Source organism: Pyxicephalus adspersus, chromosome 7 (genome assembly GCF_032062135.1).
Source record: "Pyxicephalus adspersus chromosome 7, UCB_Pads_2.0, whole genome shotgun sequence".
NCBI classification, from domain to species: domain Eukaryota; kingdom Metazoa; phylum Chordata; class Amphibia; order Anura; family Pyxicephalidae; genus Pyxicephalus; species Pyxicephalus adspersus.
The window spans coordinates 32,848,985-32,869,856 of NC_092864.1; the positions used below are offsets into that span (position 1 = coordinate 32,848,985).

Below are 20,872 nucleotides of genomic sequence, written 5' to 3' on the forward strand. Positions count from 1 at the left end.
TGCTGATGATCAGGACAATCACGTTGAAGGCTCCAGCAGTAATCTGCCATCATGTGTCTATCCCATCTGCCCTGATACCTTTCTTCCATCACATGTAATTTTTGCCACTGGCTATGGAGATAGTGTACCTTTATGCTCATAGTAGCACCCAGCAGGCGACAGTGCATATGGATGTGAAGGGTCACGTGATCTAAGTTTGTGGCGTTTCAGGGATGTTGCATGTCAGCAAGGTGAATTAATCCTTTGGCAGGCGTCACGCCACTGTGCTCTTCAACATACACAGTGCTCTGGTTGTGACACTTTGTGAATACTGTGTGTCTGGTTGTGACATTTCGGGGATGCTGTGTGCCTGGTTGTGACATTTCGGGGATGTTGTGTGTCTGGTTGTAAGATTTAAGGGGATGCTATGTGTCTGGTTGTGAAATTTCAGGGATGTTGTGTGTCTGGTTGTGACATGCTGAGTATGCTGTATGTCTGGTTGTGACATTTGGCGATGTGATAAGTCTCGTTGTGACATTTCGAGGATATTGTGGGTCTGGTTGTCACATTTCGGGGATGTTTTGTGTCTGGTTGTGACAATTCGGAGATGCTGTGTGTCTGGTTGTGACACTTCGGGGATGCTGGATGTCTGGTTGTGATATTTGGGGGATGCTGTGTGTCTGGTTATGACTTTTTGGGGAGAAGTTGTGTGTCTTGTTCTGACATTTCAGGGATGTTGTTTGTCTGGTTGTTACATTTCTGGAAAGCTGTGTGTGTGGCAGTGACTTTTTTTGTGGTTCTGCGTGCTTAGTTGTGACATTTCAGGGATGTTGTGTGCCTGGTTCTGACATTTCAGAGATGGTATGTGTCTGATTGTGACATTTCGGGGATGCTGAGTGTCTGGTTGTGACATGTGGATATGTTGTGTGTCTGGTTGTGACGTTTCAGGGATGTTGTGTTTCTGGTTGTGACATTTTGGGGATGCTTTGTGTCTGATTGTGACATTTCGAGGATGTTGAGTATTTAGTTGAGTATCTAGTGGTTCTGTGTGCTTGGTTGTGACATTTGGGGGATGTTGTATGTCTGGTTGTGACATTTCAGGGATGTTATGTGTCTGGTTGTTACATTTCAGGGATGCTGTGTGTCTTGTTGTGACAATTTGAGGATGTTGTTTGTCTGGTTGTGACATTTTAGGGATGTTATTTGTCTGGTTGTTACATTTCGGGAATGCTGTGTGTCTGGTTGAGACATTTGAGGGATGCTCTTTGTCTTTTTGTGACACTTCGGGGATGTTGTGTGTCTGGTTGTAACATTTCGGGGATGTTGTTAGTCTGTTTGTTACATTTCTGGGATGCTGTGTGTCTGGCAGTGACATGTTTGTGGTTCTGTGTCCTTGGTTGTGAAATTTCAGGGATGTGGTGTGTCTGGTTGAGACATTTCAGGGATGCTGTGTGTTTGGTTGTGACATTTCAGGGATGGTATGGGTCTGGTTGTGACATTTCAGGGATGCTGTGTGTCTGGTTGTGACATTTTTATATGTTGTGTGTTTGGTTGTGACATTTCGGGGATGTTGTGTGTCTGGTTGTGACATTTCGGAGATGCTGTGTGTCTGGTTATGACTTTCGGGGATGTTGTGTTTCTGGTTGTGATATTTTGAGGATGCTATGTGTCTGGTTGTGACATTTCAAGGATTTTGAGTATCTAGTGATTCTGTGTGCTTGGTTGTGACATTTCATGCATGTTGTGTGTCTGGTTGTAACATTTCAGGGATCCTGTTTGTCTGGTTGTGACATTTTGTGTATGTTTTGTGTCTGGTTGTGACATTTCGGGAATGCTGAGTTTCTGGTTGTGACATTTGGGGATGCTTTTGGTCTTGTTGTGACATTACAGGGATGTTGTGTGTCTGGTTGTGTCATTTCTGGGATGTCCTGTGTCTGGTTGTGACATTTCGGGAATGTTGTGTGCCTGGTTCTGACATTTCGAAGATGTTGAGTATCTAGTTGTGAAATTTTGCAGGTGCTGTGTGTCTGGTTGTGACATTTTGGGGATGCTGTGTGTCTGGTTATGATATTTTGGTGATATTGTGTCTCTGGTTTTGACATTTCAGGGATGCTGTGTGTCTGGTTGTGTCATTTTGGGTAGGTTGTGTGTCTGGTTGTGACATTTTGGGTATGCTGTGTGTCTGGTTGTGGCACTTTGGGGATGTTGTGTGTCTTGTTTTGACATTTTGGGAATGCCGTGTGTCTGGTTGTGACATTTCGGGGATGCTTTGTATCTGGTTGTAACATTGCGGGGATGTTTTGTGTCTGGTTGTGACATTTTGGGGATGCTGTGCGTCTGGTTGTGACATTTCGAAGATGTGTTTTCTTTGGTTGTGACATTCCGGGAACGCTGTGTGTCTGGTTGTGACATTTCGGGATGTTGTTTGTCTGGTTGTGACATTTCGATAATGCTGTGTGTCTGGTTATGACTTTTTGGGGAAATTGTGTGTCTTGTTGTAACGTTTCGGGGATGTTGTTTGTCTGGTTGTGACATTTCAAGGATGTTGTTTGTCTGGTTGTTACATTTCGGGGATGCTGTGTGTCTGGTTGAGACATTTTGGTGGTTCTGTGTGTTTGGTTGTGACATTTCAGTGATGGTGTTTGTCTGCTTGTAACACTTCGGGGATGCTGTGTATCTGGTTGTGACATTTTAGGGATGGTATGTGTCTGGTTGTGACATTTCGAGCATGCTGTGTGTCTGGTTGTGACAATTAGGGATGCTGTTTTTCTGGCAGTGACATTTTCGTGGTTCTGTGTGCTTGGTTGTGACATTTCAGGGACGTTGTGTGTCTGGTTGTGACATTTCAAGGATGCTGTGTGTCTGGTTGTGACATTTTAGGGATGGTATGTGTCTGGTTGTGACATTTCGGGGATGCTGTGTGCCTGGTTGTGACATTTGAATATGTTTTGTGTCTGGATGTGACATTTCGGGGATGTTGTGTGTCTGGTTGTGAGACATTTCGGGGATGTTGTGTGTCTGGTTGTGACATTTCGGGGATGCTGTGTGTCTGGTTATGACATTTCGGGGATGTTGTGTGTCTGGTTGTGAAATTTCGGGGATGCTATGTGTCTGGTTGTGACATTTCGAGTATATTGAGTATTTAGCTGATTATCTAGTGAATCTTGGTGCTTGGCTGGGATATTTTGGGGATGTTGTATGTCTGGTTGTGACATTTTGTGGACGTTATATGTCTGGTTGTGACATTTCGGGGATTCTGTGTGTCTGGTTGTGACATGTGGGGATGCTGTGGTTCTGGTTGTGACATTTCGGGCATGTTGTGTGTCTGGTTGTGACATTTCAGGTATATTGTGTGTCTGGTTGTGACATTTCGAGGATGTTATGTTTCTGGTTGTGACATTTGGAGATGTTGTGAGTCTAGTAGTGAAATTTCAGGGATACTGTGTATCTGGTTGTGACATTTCAGAGGATGCTCTGTGTCTGGTTGTGACATTTCGTACATGTTGTGTGTCTGGTTGTGACACTTCAGAGATGCTGTGTGTCTGGTTGTGACATTTCAGGAATGTTGTGTTTCTTGTTGGGACATTTTCGTGATGCTGTATATGTCTGGTTGTGACATTTCGTGGAAACTGTGTGTCTAGTTGTGACATTTCGGGGATGCTGTGTCTCTGGTTGTGACATTTCATGGATATTGTGTGTCTGGTTGTGACATTAGGGGATGTTGTGTCTGGTTGTGACAATTTGGGGATGCTGTGTGTCTTGTTGTGACATTTGGGGATGCTGTGTTTCTGTTTGTGACATTTTGGGGATTCTGTATGTCTTATTGTGACATTTCAGGGATATTGTGTATCTGATTGTGACACTTCAGGGATATTGTGTGTCTGGTTGTGACATTAGGGGATGTTGTGTGTCTGGTTGTGACAATTTGGGGATGCTGTGTGTCTGGTTGTGACATTTTGGCATATTGTATGTCTGGTTGTGACATTTTAGGATATTGTCTGTCTTGTTGTGACATTTGGGGATGCTGTGTTTCTGTTTGTGACATTTTGGGGATTCTGTATGTCTTGTTGTGACATTTCAGGGATATTGTGTGTTGACATTTGGGGATGCTGTGTTTCTGTTTGTGACATTTTGGGGATTCTGTATGTCTTGTTGTGACATTTCAGGGATATTGTGTGTCTGATTGTGAACTTCAGAGATATTGTGTGTCTGGTTGTGACCTTAGGGGATGGTGTGTGTCTGGTTGTGACAATTTGGGGATGCTGTGTGTCTGGTTGTGACATTTTGCTATATTGTATGTCTGGTTGTGTCATGTTAGGATATTGTGTGTCTTGTTTTGACATTTGGGGATGCTGTGTTTCTGTTTGTGACATTTTGGGGATTCTGTATGTCTTGTTGTGACATTTCAGGGATATTATGTCTGGCTGTGACACTTCAGGAATATTGTGTGTCTGTTGTGATATTAGGGGATGTTGTGTGTCTGGTTGTGACAATTTGGGGATGCTGTGTGTCTGGTTGTGACATTTTGCTATATTGTATGTCTGGTTGTGACATTTTAGGATACTGTGTGTCTTGTTGTGACATTTGGGGATGCTGTGTTTCTGTTTGTGACATTTTGGGGATTCTGTATGTCTTGTTGTGACATTTCAGGGATATTGTGTGTCTGATTGTGACACTTCAGAGATATTGTGTGTCTGGTTGTGACATGTTAGGATTTTGTGTGTCTTGTTTTGACATTTGGGGATGCTGTGTTTCTGTTTGTGACATTTTGGGGATTATGTATGTCTTGTGACATTTCAGGGATATTGTGTGTCTGATTGTGACACTTCAAGGATATTGTGTGTCTGGTTGTGACATTAGGGGATGTTGTTTGTTTGGTTGTGACATTTTGCTATATTGTATGTCTGGTTGTGACATTTGGGAGTGCTGTATATCTGATGGTGACATTACAGGCATATTGTGTGTCTGCTTGTGACATTTGGGGATGTTGTGTGTCTAGTTGTGACATTTGTGGAATGCTGTGTGTGGTTGTGACATTTCGGGGATGTTTTGTGTCATTTTGGGGATGCTATGTGTCTGGTTGTGACATTTCGGTGATGGTCTGTGTCTGGTTTTGACATTTAGGGATTCTCTGTGTCTAGTTTTGAAATTTCGGGGATGCTGTGTATCTGATTGTGACTTTTTGGGGATGCTGTGTGTCTGGTTGTGACATTTCGGAATGCTGTTTGTCTGGTTGTGATAATTCAGGGATGCTCTGTGTCGGGTTGTGACAGTTCGGGCATGCTTTGTGTCTAGTTGTGACATTTCCGGGATGCTATGTGATTGGTTGTGACATTTCGGGAATGCTGTGTGTCTTTTTGTGACATTTTGGGGATGCTGTGTGTCTGGTTGTGACCCCCCCCCCCCCCCACACTGCACCCTGGTGATGGATATATAAAGATGTAGATGATATCACAAACATACATTACATGATAGGCTGAAATACAAACTTCAGTCATTCTCACCTGTCCAGTTCCACTCTGCACAATTTTCACCCCGGTCTCTGTCTGTAGGTCGGACTTCAGAGCCACTGAAAGGTACAGAATGGGATTTATGGGTGTAAAACAAAACCCTTCCCCCTAACCAATAGATCGTCAGCTTCATGTGACCCACAGCTTCATGTGACGGCTGTATTCAGTGCTGCAAAGACTCATTAATAGAAACAGAAAAATTCTCAATTTCATTTTCCTATAACAGGTTATAAAAATGCTACGTGGGATCTGCATTTGAAAAGACCTAGGCTGAAATTTAAATATTCATAATCCAGAGATTCGTATAGAATTTGCATTGCCTTTTTTATTCAGCTGTAATCCAGCTGCTATTTTGTTGGTATGACCTTGTAGAAATCAAACTTCCATATTAAGTGATAGCTGCTAATCAAAGACATCATAAAAGCATTACAAAAACCGAATAGATGGTAAAGAGGACCTGTAGTTTGCTGATACTTGCATGGAGTATATGGTGAATGTTCTTACATTCTGATTGGCCACCAACAGGCCAATCAGGAGCCACCCAAAATCTGGGGTAAGTCTGACTTGTTCTACAAAGTCAAAATCTTGTGCTAAATGGTGTTCCTCTTTCTAGAAACATCGGAGACAAACAGGGCATGTAGCAAAGATGAAGCAGTGGCCCTTTGTCATTCTCTCAACTGGAGCTCTGAAGAAGGGGCTCAATCACCAAGTCCCCCCCCCCCATCCTTGACCCAGCTTTGCCTCTTTCTAATCTTAAATTTAAAGCAGAGCTATAGTGCCGCATTCCAAAACTGCAAGCAGGCAGGACACATGATTGCTTGTCTGCTGCTGAAAACTGCAATCAGCCAGGTATGTTTAATTTATTGCAGAGAGATATCTCCTGTCCTTTCTGCAATAAAGAACCTGTCTGCTTGCAATATTTTATTCATTACATTTAGCTTTACTATTTTATCCATCAATGGATCAGAACCAGTGTTATATGAGATTCGCCAGCCATGGAATCCTTTTTCTCCCAGTACAAGTTCCCTTTAAATGCAATTTACAAATTCACAATCGTAATTAAATATTCATGACGCCAATAAGCCTAATTGAGTTTCACATCTTAGAAAAAAACTAAATTAACAGCATTCTAAATCTATATGTAGATGTCTGGAGTTTATACTGATGGGAATTTATTCAGAATCAATACTGCGGAGTTATTAACAGTATTAACAAGATCAGTGACACCACCCAGCTTTGTCAGTATGATTTACATTGCAAATTTCCTCATGCAAAGATGGGTGGTTATGACGCCACTTTGTGGCCAATGTATGTGTGTCTGGTTGTGACATTTTGGGGATGCTGAGTGTCTGGTTGTGAAATTTGGGAATGCTCTGTGTCTGGTTGTGACATTTCAAGGAGGCTGTGTGTCTGGTTGTGACATTTCGGGATTCTGTTTGTCTGGTTTTGACATTTTAGGGATGCTGTGTGTCTGGTTGTGACATTTCGGTGATGCTCTGTGTCTGGTTGTGACATTTCAGGGATGCTATGTTTCTGGTTTTTACATTTCGCTCTGTGTCTGGTTGTGACATTTCGGGGATGCTGTGTGTCTGGTTGTGACATTTTGGGAAGGCTGTGTGTCTGGTTGTGACATTTTGGGGGGGCAGTTTGTCTGGTTGTGACATTTTGGGGATGCTGAGTGTGTGGTTGTGAAATTTGGGAATGATGTGTGTCTGGTTGTGACATCTCGTGGAGGCTGTGTGTCGGGTTGTCACATTTCGGGGGGCTGTGTGTCTGGTTGTGACATTTTTGGGGGGTTTGTGTGTCTGGTTGTGACATTTCGGGGATGCTCTGTGTCTGGTTGTGACATTTAGGGATTCTCTGTGTCTGGTTTTGACATTTTTGGGATGCTGTGTGTCTGGTTGTGACAATTCAGGGATGCTCTGTGTCTGGTTGTGACATTTCGGGTATGCTCTGTGTCTGGTTGTGACATTTCGGGGATGCTGTGTGTCTGGCTGTGACATTTTGGGGAGGCTGTGTGTCTGGTTGTGACATTTTTTGGGGGGGGCTGTGTGTCTGGTTGTGACATTTTGGAAATGCTGAGTGTCTGGTTGTGAAATTTGGAATGCTGTGTGTTTGGTTGTGACATTTCGGGGATGCTGTGTGTCTGGTTGTGACGTTTTGGGGAGGCTGTGTGTCTGGTTTGACATTTTGGGGGGCTGTGTGTCTGGTTTGACATTTTGGGGAGGCTGTGTGTCTGGTTGTGACGTTTTGGGGATGCTGAGTGTCTGATTGTGAAATTTGGGAATGCTGTGTGTCTGCTTGTGACATTTCGGGGGGCTGTGTGTCTAGTGATATTTTGGGATGCTCTGTGTCGGGTTGTGACATTTCGGGGGGCTGTGTGTCTAGTTGTGATACTTTGGGATGCTCTGTGTCTGGTTGTGACATTTCAGGTATGCTCTGTGTCTGGTTGTGACATTTCCGGGATGCTATGTGTTTGGTTGTGACATGTAGGGATTCTCTGTGTCTGGTTGTGACATTTCGTGGATGCTGTGTGTCTGGTTGTCACATTTTGGGAAAGCTGTGTGGGGGTTGTTGGTTGGTGTTTGGGTGGGGGCAGGGAGGGAGGAGGCCTGTTTGTGTTGTCACGCCTCCCCCTCGGTAACATGTAACTGTTGTCATGGCAACCTCTTTTGATGTGACAAGTGCTGTGATTGTGACGAAGACAGCGATATTCTGGGGAGCTCACGGTGGCAGGGAGAGGGTACCAGACCCCCCATCCTACATACGCTCTCCCTGCCGCTCCCATCTCCGTCCTCCATCTCCTATCCTCGCATCATTGCTGGGTGCCCCCATCCCATCTTTTGTGTGCCGTCTCCCTTGTACTGCCCATCCACAGCCTCCGTCCTCCCGTCTCACTTTTCGTTTCTCATCACCTCCCTTTTCATTTTTCACCTTTCCATTCCGCCTTGTCTCATTTGGGACCATTTTAGACGGTAAGCCGTGTGGCTCCCATTCCCTCCCGTGTCACTGTTAGTTGGGCCGGAGCATTGTGTGTGTTACATGAAGGTACAGGGCCCCAGGCTCTCAGTATTGTCCCCATGTCCCCCTCCTTTCTCCTCCTCCTCCCCTTGGAGGGCTCTTTAAGGAGACAACGCGCGCCGAGCAGCTGCAATATTCCCCGCGCACATTAGGTAAGTTCCGTACAAGAGCACTTGTTCTCTTTTTTTTTCTCCTAGCTCCCTTCCACCTCTGTCTGTGGAAGTGGGTGGAGACCTGAAACATAGAAAAGCATCTTATTGATTTGGTATTGCCAATTGCAACATTTTTTGTAGCAAAATCATCTATTCTAAAGTTATTTTGTTTGACCTTTTTTCTTTCATTTGGGGTCTAAGAAATGTGTATCCCTGTTGTTATCTTGTCTTATTGTGACCTTGAAAAGGATCTTTTAACCATCCGGATGGATTGCAAGCTCTTGGGTCTATAAGAGGTTCTTAATGTCTGTAGTCCTTCAATGTTCAAGGAGCCACAAGTCCCAGCAGGTAACAGCAACATTTGGGAAATTAAATTTCCTAGCACTTCCAGCCATTGTGCTGCGGTGACTTATAGTTCCACTAGAACTGGCTTTGGGTTGGTTTATGGATTCCTTATATGGAACCAAAATATTTGTGAAGCTGAGGATTCCCCTCTGGACCTGTGTGTGTCTGTGCAAAGATCACAGTACCATGATTGGATGAAGGGAGGATTGACCTGCTGGATGGGGTTTATTCATTCATTAATAGAAAAAGTTATTCTGAAGTTTGTGAAAATTATCAGAATTGATTTGGATTGGATCAGATCAATCCAAAAGTCATAAAGCCATCAATTGACATTTCATCAACAGGGAAACAGAAATCCTTCATCAATGGAAGTATGCATCCCCGGCATCCCTTTGGATGTCCCTGCCCTTTCCTGTGTGCAGGCTTCTCCATAGGGTGCTGGGGATGCGTTCTTTCCCAATACAGGAGGGGCACCCTGCATATAAGGATTGGCTGGATAACCCGGCTCATCTCTTCCTTCCAAAGAAGAAGGGGCAGATAGGAACTTTAAAAGATTGGGGCAAGATCTGCATCATTATAGAAAATCCTGAGCTGTTGCAGGTTGGATCTTTTATTTAGACCTTTAGCATTTAGTTCCACTCTGTCCAAAGGGTGACAACACTGCTGTTACAGGAAGTAGAAAATGCTAGATCTAATGGCAGGATTGACAGGTAATACAATTTATGATGGGTGGGGGCACAGACTGCTTTATTATTTTAGTGACAGATTGTAGCATTATTAGGTTTCATAGTTATGTTGCACATATTCTGGTGCACAACCAGGTGAATGATTGGTATCTCCCGGGCATAGATGGATTCTTTGCCCCTTCAGCTCTGGTCTTGCTCTGAGACCTCCTCACACCTAATATTGGTGGTCAGCGAGGAGTGGTATCGATGGGGCAAAGAATCACCAATTGGCAATGCCATATTGTTTATTACATTTGCATTGGATCTGATGTTTATATAAATCTCGAATCTAAGAAATATTTACCATTGTATGGCGAGTATTACTAAGGTCCCAAATCCAAGTACTATGTGATGTACAAACCTCATTTAGTAAACCTTTATTATCTCTGAGACAAATTTGTGTCTCAGACCCTCCCCCTCCCAGACACTACAGCTCACAGTGGGAGCGTTTCAGTGCTGTGTATTCAGAAAGAAATGGGTGTGGCTGGGTGTGGCCAGGTGCTGGATGACAGGCTTGTGTATTAACAGGGACAATGCTGATAGCCACGCCCCCCGCAGCATCTTCTCATCCCACTGTACTGCAAGCAGGCACAGCCTATATGAGAGTGACAACTCTGCTCTGAATTCAGAAGTAGTGAAGTACCGTTGTCACATCATCACAGGAAACTAGATTAGTTGGGCTTTACTGTAAGGATCAACTGGTATTTGTGTGACTTAGCAGAAGAACGGTGTGAAAATAAAGATGTATAATAAATGGTGGCTTATTAGTGGTACGTCAGCAGCTCAGCCCTCCCTGTTACCCCTCCCAGCAGTAACTCAGCAGCCCAGCTTACCCCGCTCCCCCTCCAAGCAGTGATTCAGCTTCTTTTCAGATTTCTAAGCTTTAAGATAAACACAGAACATGCATTGTGTGTGTGTGTGGACGATGGGGGGGGGGGGGGGGGCTTAGTGAGAAGGACAATCATGACTCACCGTATCCAATCAAATTACACCTACGCCAGTAATATCAGTAAGACGATGATTTGTGATTGGTTAATATGAATATCTACTATTTGCATAGCCCTTCATATTGCTTTACATTTATTTATATTCTTGTTATTCTTTTATAGTTAAAGCGTACCTATACTCAGAATTTTCACTTTACATAAAAGGGTAGAAAACCCTTTTTTGTAGGGTAAAAATTCATTTTTTTTTTTTTTTTTCAGTGCAACACCCTTTTTTTTAGGAAAAGGGTGCAGCACCGCCCCCTAATTCTCAGTCCCCTAGGTGGTTGAGAATGAGTGGGAGTACAAAGCCTCCCGGGATACCTACGTCACGCATCCTGGGAGGCTCTTGGGTGCTCCTTCTACGCATGCCTGAGATGCATCTCGGGCATGCGCAGAAGGAGCCTTTTTGCTCAAAGAGAAAAATTTGCCCATCTCACGCATGCACAGTGAGATCTGCAGTTTTTTTTAATCCTACGTCACCCCATCTCATGCCTGGGTCGAGTGACGTTGGATGAAGAACCAGGAAGAGAAGATGAAGATGGCTCCGGGACAATGCAGGACCAGGTGCTGGACATCCCCCGGAGTCTGCCCAGTGGGATTGAAGGTAAGTGTGTTTTTGTTTTTTTGAGTATAGTTCCTCTTTAAGTAACCATTATGATATTTCTGGAAGATCCCTCCCTAAATTTTATGTTTTCTTCACCCGCAGCGCAGTAACGGCACCACCTACCCTCACGCCACTCATTTTGGCGATACGTTCCGTTTTGTCCTCCTCATCTTCATTGCCTTGGCTTGTATCGCCGGGATAGTCATCGCCTCAGCCGTCATCTTCTGCCTCCGCCAACATGCCAAGCAACGGGAGAAGGAACGCCTGGCCGGACTGGGACCCGAGGGGGCCGGAGACTCCACGTTTGAGTACCAGGTAAACCATTTAGTAGGGACTCGAGTTTACTTTTACTTAGTTTCTTATTGAGCATTTACTACAATCTGTCCTGTGTGTGGCCCCCAAGGACTGGAGTTTGAGACTTGAGCTCAGACACTGATGTTAGATGAGAAGATCTAACAACGTCCATGATAGGAATGCTCTCCTTACAGCAAACAGACCTTGTAAGGGAGGTAGGGAGCTTTAAATGACAACCACGGACAGTGCTGTGTAGAACTCATGAAAATAGAAAACAAAGTCACCAGCCCTCCAAAGTACTGGATTCTTGTAAAAAGCAGACGTAAACTCAACATTTTCACTTAAAAACATTTTCACATAAAAGGGTAGACAACTATTATATGTAAAATTATGAAAGCATTGTCACAATATGTTGAAAATCTAACCTTTTAGGGCCATGCAGGGTCCCTTCTTCAAGGCAACATAGTGACAAAAGGTGAAGCATGCAGAACCTTTATATACCCAGGGAAATGCCCCTGTAACCCCATAGTCTGCCCATCCAGACATGAATAACAACCCAGATGTGGCAATCAGTAAATGTATAAAATAAAATAGCACACCTAAAACATATCAATGACACCAAGGGTCATTTATTTGGGTGGCATGATCTGTGCCTGAAGAAGGGAGATATGGCCCCTGAAACGTTGGCTTATCATCATGTGACAGTGTTTTTATAATAAAGCAAGAATGCTGTACATTGGAGTGCTAGTGACTTTGTCTTATGTTTTTGGGTGAGAAGAGCTAACTTATGATCAGTGTTGCAATCTGTCCCAGATCTGTTTTTAATGTACAGTGCTGGGTAATATGTTGGCACTTTAGAAATACTGTTTAATATTATTATTATGATTATTATTAATATTATTAATATTCTGTTGGGGTCAGGGAGCTGTGTAAACATTCATGTAATTTTACACCTAACTAATCTAACCATGTCTTATGACGCTGGTCCTGTCCGGATTCTGCATAGCCATGCCGGGACATAAAAGGCCTTCATCAAACTGTAACCACAAGGTTGGAATCATAGAGTTGTCCACAGGATCCTTGTAAGCTGTAGTGTTATCTGCGCCCATCACTAGCAACCCCTGAACTCAATAATAGTGTCGCTGTTATGTACTTCTGTAGTTCATAAATCTGAGATTTGAAAGTTCCAGAAGGTTTCCTGCTAAATTATTTTGGGACAGAGTTGGGATTTTATGTTTTGCTATTTTAAGTTATACAGATTGCCTTTTAAAAAATTTCTCTCCATCTCCAGGATCTCTGCAGACAGCACATGGCAGGAAAGTCTCTGTTTGGTCGCACAGAGGGTAGCGGGGCAGCCGCAGAAAACTCTCGTGTCAGCAGCGTGTCTTCCCAATTCAGCGACGTTCCGCAACCCAGCCCCAGTTCACACAGCAGCACCCCGTCCTGGTGCGAGGAACCTGTGCAATCCAACATGGACATCTCCACCGGTCACATGATCCTGGTAGGGGGACCCAGCATAGAAAATATATGTAGGGAAGGAAATATTGCTGTATTGTGTAACAACCAATTAAGTGACTGCATTCATTCCTGTTCTAGTACCAGGAAAAAAAACAGGTTCTGACTTAGAGATTTCATCATGTGTGTCAGGGCCAATAAACATAATGCCCAACTTAAGGCAAAATTCTAAAAATAAAACTAAATTTTTATTGGGTTTATAGAATTTATAAAATAAAACAAAGATTCCCCAAAAATAGTTAGCATTGTTTTAGGATGTCCTCAGTGTTTTGGGCTGAATAATATGAACAACATCCAGGAAAGAAGGGCTATTGGGGACTCCAGGAAAGAAGAGGATGATTTGCTCATTGTGGGGAAACTGAACCTGGGTTTGGGGGGAGCGGTTTAGCATGAAAAACCTACTTTAAGAGTTAGGTGAAGGGCTCTGAGCTGCTTTGATGTTGGGGGTTATAGTGACCCCTTTTATAGTGACTGACAAAAAATATTATAATTCAGTTCAGCTATGCTCAGTCTGGCCCTGAGGTTGCGGTGGGGTTACTGCTTCCTCATGTCAGTGAACTGCAGCCTGGGGGAGATGCAATAAGCAGCTTCTACCCACAGCACCCCCAAGGAGAGTGAATGGGAAACTGAACCCCTCACTGACACCTGCTGTTAAATCTGCAAATGCTGATTCTCTAAGAACCATAGCTGCGGTGTGAGTGACCGATGAAGGTGCCAGCCACCAGGATCTTGCTGCGGGTATGAAAGTGCCCCTGGGGTTCACATCTATTTTAACATCTGCATACAAAGCTAAATTCCATCACATGACCTCCTGATTATTCAGATGTTGGGAGTCTGTGTATTCCAAATATTTATTTTCGGGATGTTTGGTCTCATGTTTCACTGTAAACAGTTTTTATTTATACCCAAAAACTTTTTTTCTGTTTTGGATAGAATTGGTAAAGGTTTAAACCTCACACTGTCAAGTAAGTTGCAAATCTAAAAAAAAAGATTGGGCTATAGATCCACTTTAGGCATAGTTTCTGATTTGTACATCTGGTCAGTAACAGCACTTCCTGCCAGCTGACAACGCTAAGCTGCTATTTCATGTTTATCAGCAGCGTGGTCAGCCTGGCATGGAAGCTGCATCAGTTGGCTTTTGGGCTTCCTGTTTGATGGTTGATGGACTGAGTGTTTGTTACTGAGTGAAATTTGATGTTTAGAACCTTTAGAAGCTCTGTTTCTGTTCCTCCCCTCAGGCGTACATGGAAGATCATTTGAGAAACAGAGACCGCCTAGCAAAGGAGTGGCAGGGACTGTGTGCATATCAAGCAGAACCTAATACTTGCACCATTGCCAAGACGGATGCCAACCTTAAGAAAAACAGGAATTCAGAATTTGTTCCTTGTAAGTGTAATAAGCAAAACTCATTCCACCTGCTGGTTGGACAGCTCTGGCTTTAACAATGCAGGAGTTGGGCCAGACCTCTACAGAGATATTGCTGCTTCCACACAGAGAGCAAAGATATTTATACTCCTGTAGTCTCATATTAATGCTACCTGGTTTTGGTTTTTCCTGTGCTATTCCTTTGGGGGATTGTGTGCCTGCAATGTGTGAATGTTTTATGACTATACTTGGTGAATGCTTCCAAGGGTATCTACCCAGCACTTATAAAAATGATCTGATCAATGTGCACTTATAATTGTAATCTCTGTTATTTGTTAATATATAGTTGCACATATATCAATTTTTATTCCACCTTTAGGAGATTCTTTGCTTTTAAGAAAAAATATCTGTGTAAAGAACCCTACAAAATTACCCCATCACTCCCTTCGTTGCCTGCTGGTGCCCCAAGTCTCGCGGATAATGTGACCTCCCATGTGACCAGCCTTTCACTAGAATCAGTCACTGTCACATGACATGACTGCCCCCCCTAGTGTCTGAAGGCAGATCTCATCTTGGGACTACACAATGATTGGTGCTTAAGTTGTAGACAACTGACAACCAGGTAGGGCTGACACCACTCAGTCCACAATGTTACAGTCCACGGTGTTATCAGCTCACAATAGGCCTTGTGAGTGTTTAGTGGGAACATTAGTGCATTTCTGGCAGATCATAGAGCAATTTTCTCTAACTGCAGGGTGTTTAAAGGGTTTAAACGCTGGGAAAAGTGCATTTATTGCAAAGATGCATTGCATATTTTTTGCACTGGCAAGCAACATTATAGCATTACATTTACTTTATCTTATAAAATGGCACATGCATGAATTTGTATGATTGTGCTATTATTTTAAATGATTTCCAATCGCCCATGTGTGCCCCATATGTCTTTGTAGTAAATGTCATGCCTGCAGCAGTCATTTCTCTTGAGATCACAACTAATAATATTTCTGTGTAGATGACCACGCTCGTATCAAACTGAGGAGTGACAACAACCCGTCCCGGAGCGATTATATCAATGCCAGCCCTATTGTAAGTAGATAGTAAGATAAAACACTGCAGCTCAGGTTGTCACACCTTTGTCTCCTTCTCCTCTTGTCCATTCATACAAAGCACAGCAATAATCACCTTTTATTTCTAGTGGAATAATAATATCTTATGAAATATTGCACAAAAACATTTTTATAGCTCATTCAGACAGATAAATACTGGATAATAATAATATTATTATTGGTAGGCAAGACCATAGATAATAGGGATTTCAAACATGTCTAGATACATTCATTTTTCTTTTTCTGCCCCAGATTGAACATGACCCACGTATGCCTGCTTATATCGCCACGCAGGGTCCGCTGTCACACACCATCGCAGACTTCTGGCAGGTGAGATGGAAATATTAAAGGTGTTAATGTACCATTGTGCAGATACTCTTCTTATTGCTCAGCGCATGATGTGTATAAAGAAGAACTGATGGGGCTATTGGCCCCTGAATTGACTACATAACAGACCACCCATGGCATGACACTCTTTCTGCTCTCCTAGATGGTTTGGGAAAATGGTTGCACTGTCATAGTAATGTTAACGCCATTGGTGGAGGACGGAGTCAAACAGTGCGATCGTTATTGGCCTGATGAAGGCTCCTCCCTCTATCACATCTATGAGGTTGGTACATCTGTTATTTGTGTATTTGTATCTCTGCTGCTCCCTGGTGGCAAAAGAGGGAATATCAGCTCAGGAACTTGAAGGACCTTTACCAAGCCAGAACTCTTCTTCTCAGGTGAACCTTGTATCGGAACATATTTGGTGTGAAGACTTCCTGGTTCGCAGTTTTTATTTGAAGAACGTTCAGACCCAGGAGACGAGGACCCTGACGCAGTTCCATTTCCTGAGTTGGCCAGCAGAGGGCATTCCCAGCAGCACTCGCCCCCTGCTTGACTTCCGCAGGTGAGCTTCTGCATTAAAATACACATTCATGTCATGAGATTGTTTCTGATTTTATATGATGGTTTATGTATGTTTCAGGATATAAAGCCGGTCATATAGTATACAATGTAATTGGCAAGTTCTATACAACAGATATCAGCATGGGGCTAACCTGTATGTTACTCATATACCTTAGATGTAACACTGCTCCCTCATTTATAAAATAGTATTCTGCACTGATATTCTACCTGCACTGTGTCTTTGCATGCTTTTTCCCCACCCAAGCTGGAAGTCAGATTTGCTCTGGTATGACCCTGTACCCAGTCTGGTTGTTGGCTCCTTCTTCCTTCTTCTTCTCTCAGCCCATGGCCGCCCCTGTCATTTTTGTGATTTGCAGCTTGTAATTTTAGTCTCAGTTGCATAGTCACAAAAGTGATCATGAGCAGGTGGGACACATCTCCGGAAACACAGTCCGCTCCTGCATCTGCAGACAGGTGGCGCTAGCAAGTCTTAGACATTTAAAGTGCAAAATCTAGAATGATATACATGATGCTGTCTGTTCATATTATTAACACAGCTATTCTTCTTTGGCTGGCCACCCTTGTAACATAGTTATGTGCTTTTGCCTGCAGTTTTTTGGGTCCTGGAACAAATATGCACAGATCTGGTTTCCTGACATGTTTTTAGTACATGTGTGTTACCCATCACCCATTAGTACATAGCCCTTGAGCAGAAAAGGCTCTATTTATAAACTATTCCCCCAGTCAATTCCTTTGAAATTTGTGATGGTGAATTGTATGGTTGCATTTTTCTACAGGTCTCCTAATAACCCCCCTAGCGCTATTCCTGAGTGTGACTCGGGGTGGATTTTACTTGCAAAAAGCGGTAAACACTAGTTACACTTGAGGTCACTAAAAACAATAAAAAACCCTATTTACCTTATTCCTTTGGCGTCTCCGGGCGTCCTGCTCGGGCGGCGTCCTCCTTCTCCGATCTTCTCCTGTTGACTGTAACCCTTTTTGCATAGAAGTACTGACAGAATAAGGGTGCTTAGGGGGTTAAAACGATTACTTGTTCTGCCATCTAGTGGCCAATCATCAAAAGTGCACAGCTGTTTTAATAGGACTGGGGTGTCAAAACTCTGGCAAAACTGTGGGTTCAATCTGTCCCGGCACATCCTTTTTTTTGCCCCCAAAAGAAATCCTAATATAAATTCCAGCTGGCCGGCTGCTACTGCAATCCGTAGTAACGGCGGGCCAGCTGCAATTCATATTAAGCTGCTGTTCTATGGACGCAAGTACATTGCCACTACTACAATTCCTGGCATCACTCATGTCTCTAGACCAGCGGACTCTCTGCCTATGCATGGCCCCACAAATTTACAAGCGCAAGTGATGCCGGGAATTGTAGTGGCGGCATCACTCGTGTCTATTAAACAGCAGCCTATGCTTGGACCCGGCAGAGTCTATACTGACAGGCAAGCTCAATATTCAAGAATTATCAGGATTATTATTATCAGGAATTATCATGGAGCTATTGCTCTATTCATTCATTTGGTTTCATATTGCATTCTCTGGCAAAGTAAAACAATTAATTTCAATAGGATGAAACGAGAACACATGAGAAGAGCATGCAGTAATATGGAGTGAATAGATCTAAATTATTAGATCAATCCACTGCATATTACTGCATGCTCTTCTCATGTGTTCTTGTTTCTTCTTATTGAGATTGTTTTTTCAAAAAATTTAAAGTTTGACCCACGACTTGGTTTAAGCTTTTAATTTCGCCCCTCTGTGTTGTTTGAGTTTGACACCCCTGCAATAGGAAATAAATAGGAAAGAAGCAAATATTATGAGCTACTTGAAAAGGGAATAATTTATATAAAGAACCCAAGGTGCAAATGTAAAGCAAGTATCAGTATCACAGACCTGGAACATGAAGCGAAGCAAGGATCAGGATGACAGCTTTAGAACATACTGTTAAGCATTAGTCAATGGTGGTTTGGTCATTTTGCATTGGACGTGCTTGCTGCACATAAGAGGAATACATAAAAACATAAAAAATATACAATAGTTGGTGGATGGATTTAGAAAAAATAGAACACATGACTGATATATTTTTGTATAAAATATTGTGTATTTTTCACCCATGTTTTTACAGCTGGCAGCATGTCTTTAGAATGACTGCCACGTACTTTATGGGTCAAACAGATGGCTGAAAGAACGTTGTACAGCTTAGTCGATTTCATTTGAAAAGATTTTTTGAACATGAGTCAACAAGAAACGACAGCTGCATCTAAATCTCCAAATATTTTATATAGTTGATTGTGTTTTGTTTAACTTTGTTTAACAGTTTAACAGTTTGGCAGTTTGTACACAAATATGGATGTGTGACAGGTCCACTTTAAATGTAATAAAGTTACAAATATCTAACATTCTCATTTGTTGTCTTGTGTTACAGGAAGGTAAACAAGTCTTTCCGCGGACGTTCCTGCCCTATTATTGTGCACTGCAGGTATTGTCACTTCTTGCAGTTATTAGTAATAAAAGTCCATATCAGCCAATCATATGTTTTAGGTTTTTTAGCTTTTCATGTTAGGCATTTAAAACTGAGGTCATATTGGTAGTTATTTTGAACACACGCACTTACGTTGTCTCATTAGCAGATCAAGACAGCCAAGGAAATGGTTGTACCACTTATAGCCACTGAGTAGTACACAGATTCCAAACTGAATCCCAAGGTCTGTAATGAACCAGGACACAATATGACACTTGTGTGTGTATGACATATATGTATGCTGCAAAATGCAGCAAGAAAGTTTATAGGTTTCTATCGCTGACCTCCCCCTCCTAAAATGTTAGGTGTCTGGCTGTCTCAGTCTTCGGTGCAGTGACACAACAAACATGCAGCAACTGCTACCCTTTATACAAGAAGGAACAAGAAGGAGGGTGGACAGCTAGCAATATTCACCAACAGCAGGCTTATATTTACTGATACATATAGATAGATATCCCTGTTCAATTTAAAGTGCAGGTATCATTTAATATTTTGCTCATCATGTGTCTTGATATTTAAACATATTTTTTTTATTCCAGTGATGGAGCTGGAAGAACAGGAACCTATATCCTCATAGACATGGTCCTCAATCGCATGGCTAAAGGTAAGGAAGAGATCACATAAATCTCCCCCTTCGTCACTACAACATGTAATATGTTGTCGCTATATAAATACTGTTTATTATTAATAATAATATTAAAAACTGAACCTGATTGCGAGATATTTATTAAAGGGCCAATGCAACTAAAGGACAAATTATAGAGAGGTCCTGTTAACATTCAATAAATTTAATTGTAAAAATCATTACTGAAAGTACTTTGGTTATGTTGTGCTGTATATACTACTAGGTGGTTGGTTTTCATTGTTCATTGTCCTCTATTCCTTGGCCATGAGAATATGAAATGTATGGATGATATATATTCACATATATATTCATATATATGTGAACTATTGAGCCAAATGTTTGTGGACACCCAGCTATCACACCTAATGTAATGTAATCTGTATCACGTTTCTGTGTGTTCTCGGTGCAGGTGTGAAGGAAATTGATATTGCTGCCTCACTGGAGCACGTCCGGGACCAGCGACCTGGGATGGTGCGGACAAAGGTAAAGAGTCCCCCTCTATATGTTGTTATACAGGAGTGTCGCATGTTAGCATTTATGGTGTCCATACCAGAGGACCAGAGGATCTCTTTTATTCAACATAAAACTACATCTTTCAGGTCTCCTGCTTGCTTGCCCAATATTATTCTTTGTATCTTTTTATTAGACACAAAAATGTTAGGTGGCCCCAATGACTAACATGGACATGTGGCAAATAGGAGGCGCGGTGCCAGACGGTGGGCTTCTCAAGCCTGGCCAGCATTTGCATGATACATTTGTGAGGGTTTGGGGCTTGCATGCTGCAGAAGAGATGCTATAGAGTCTGGGTGCGGGTTTGGCAGTTTTAAAACTTGGGAGAGACATATTTCTTTGCAAAGTTATTTGGCTTTGTTTTCATTTTAATGTGACACGCCACCAAAGATGATATTTGGTGAACAGTGGATGGTGATGTGTTAATCCAATTCCTGGGTCCAATACCTCATAAGACACTACTGATGAGATCTTATTTTTATTGTGTCTGTATTTGCTAGCCCATTATAGAATGCAGACCCTGGGGGAGACCTGCATGTTGGAGATCCCAAAATATAAGCTATTAGAAAATAGTAGTCAAGGTCACAGTTTCTCTGAAAAATATATTTCTTTACAAAATCTCCCCATGACCATGCAAAAGAACAGAGCTGGTATGCAATATGGTCCCAACCATGTCACCTGTTCATCCTCCCAGAGCAGAACAGCAGT

The 20,872-nt window shown here is 42.6% G+C and overlaps 1 protein-coding gene across 1 annotated transcript in view; it reads left to right on the forward strand.

Annotated features, from left to right (window-relative positions):
- The window catches only part of PTPRN (protein tyrosine phosphatase receptor type N), a 51,770-nt gene that overhangs the window by 29,428 nt on the left and 1,470 nt on the right, over nucleotides 1–20,872 (forward strand). Inside the window, exons 11-21 of the mRNA XM_072419082.1 lie at nucleotides 10,141–10,220; nucleotides 11,425–11,637; nucleotides 12,908–13,117; nucleotides 14,370–14,517; nucleotides 15,509–15,582; nucleotides 15,855–15,932; nucleotides 16,093–16,212; nucleotides 16,328–16,494; nucleotides 18,934–18,987; nucleotides 19,569–19,633; nucleotides 20,064–20,137. Coding sequence (XP_072275183.1) covers nucleotides 10,141–10,220; nucleotides 11,425–11,637; nucleotides 12,908–13,117; nucleotides 14,370–14,517; nucleotides 15,509–15,582; nucleotides 15,855–15,932; nucleotides 16,093–16,212; nucleotides 16,328–16,494; nucleotides 18,934–18,987; nucleotides 19,569–19,633; nucleotides 20,064–20,137 — 1,283 coding nt within the window. The remainder of the gene's footprint in view (nucleotides 1–10,140; nucleotides 10,221–11,424; nucleotides 11,638–12,907; nucleotides 13,118–14,369; nucleotides 14,518–15,508; nucleotides 15,583–15,854; nucleotides 15,933–16,092; nucleotides 16,213–16,327; nucleotides 16,495–18,933; nucleotides 18,988–19,568; nucleotides 19,634–20,063; nucleotides 20,138–20,872) is intronic.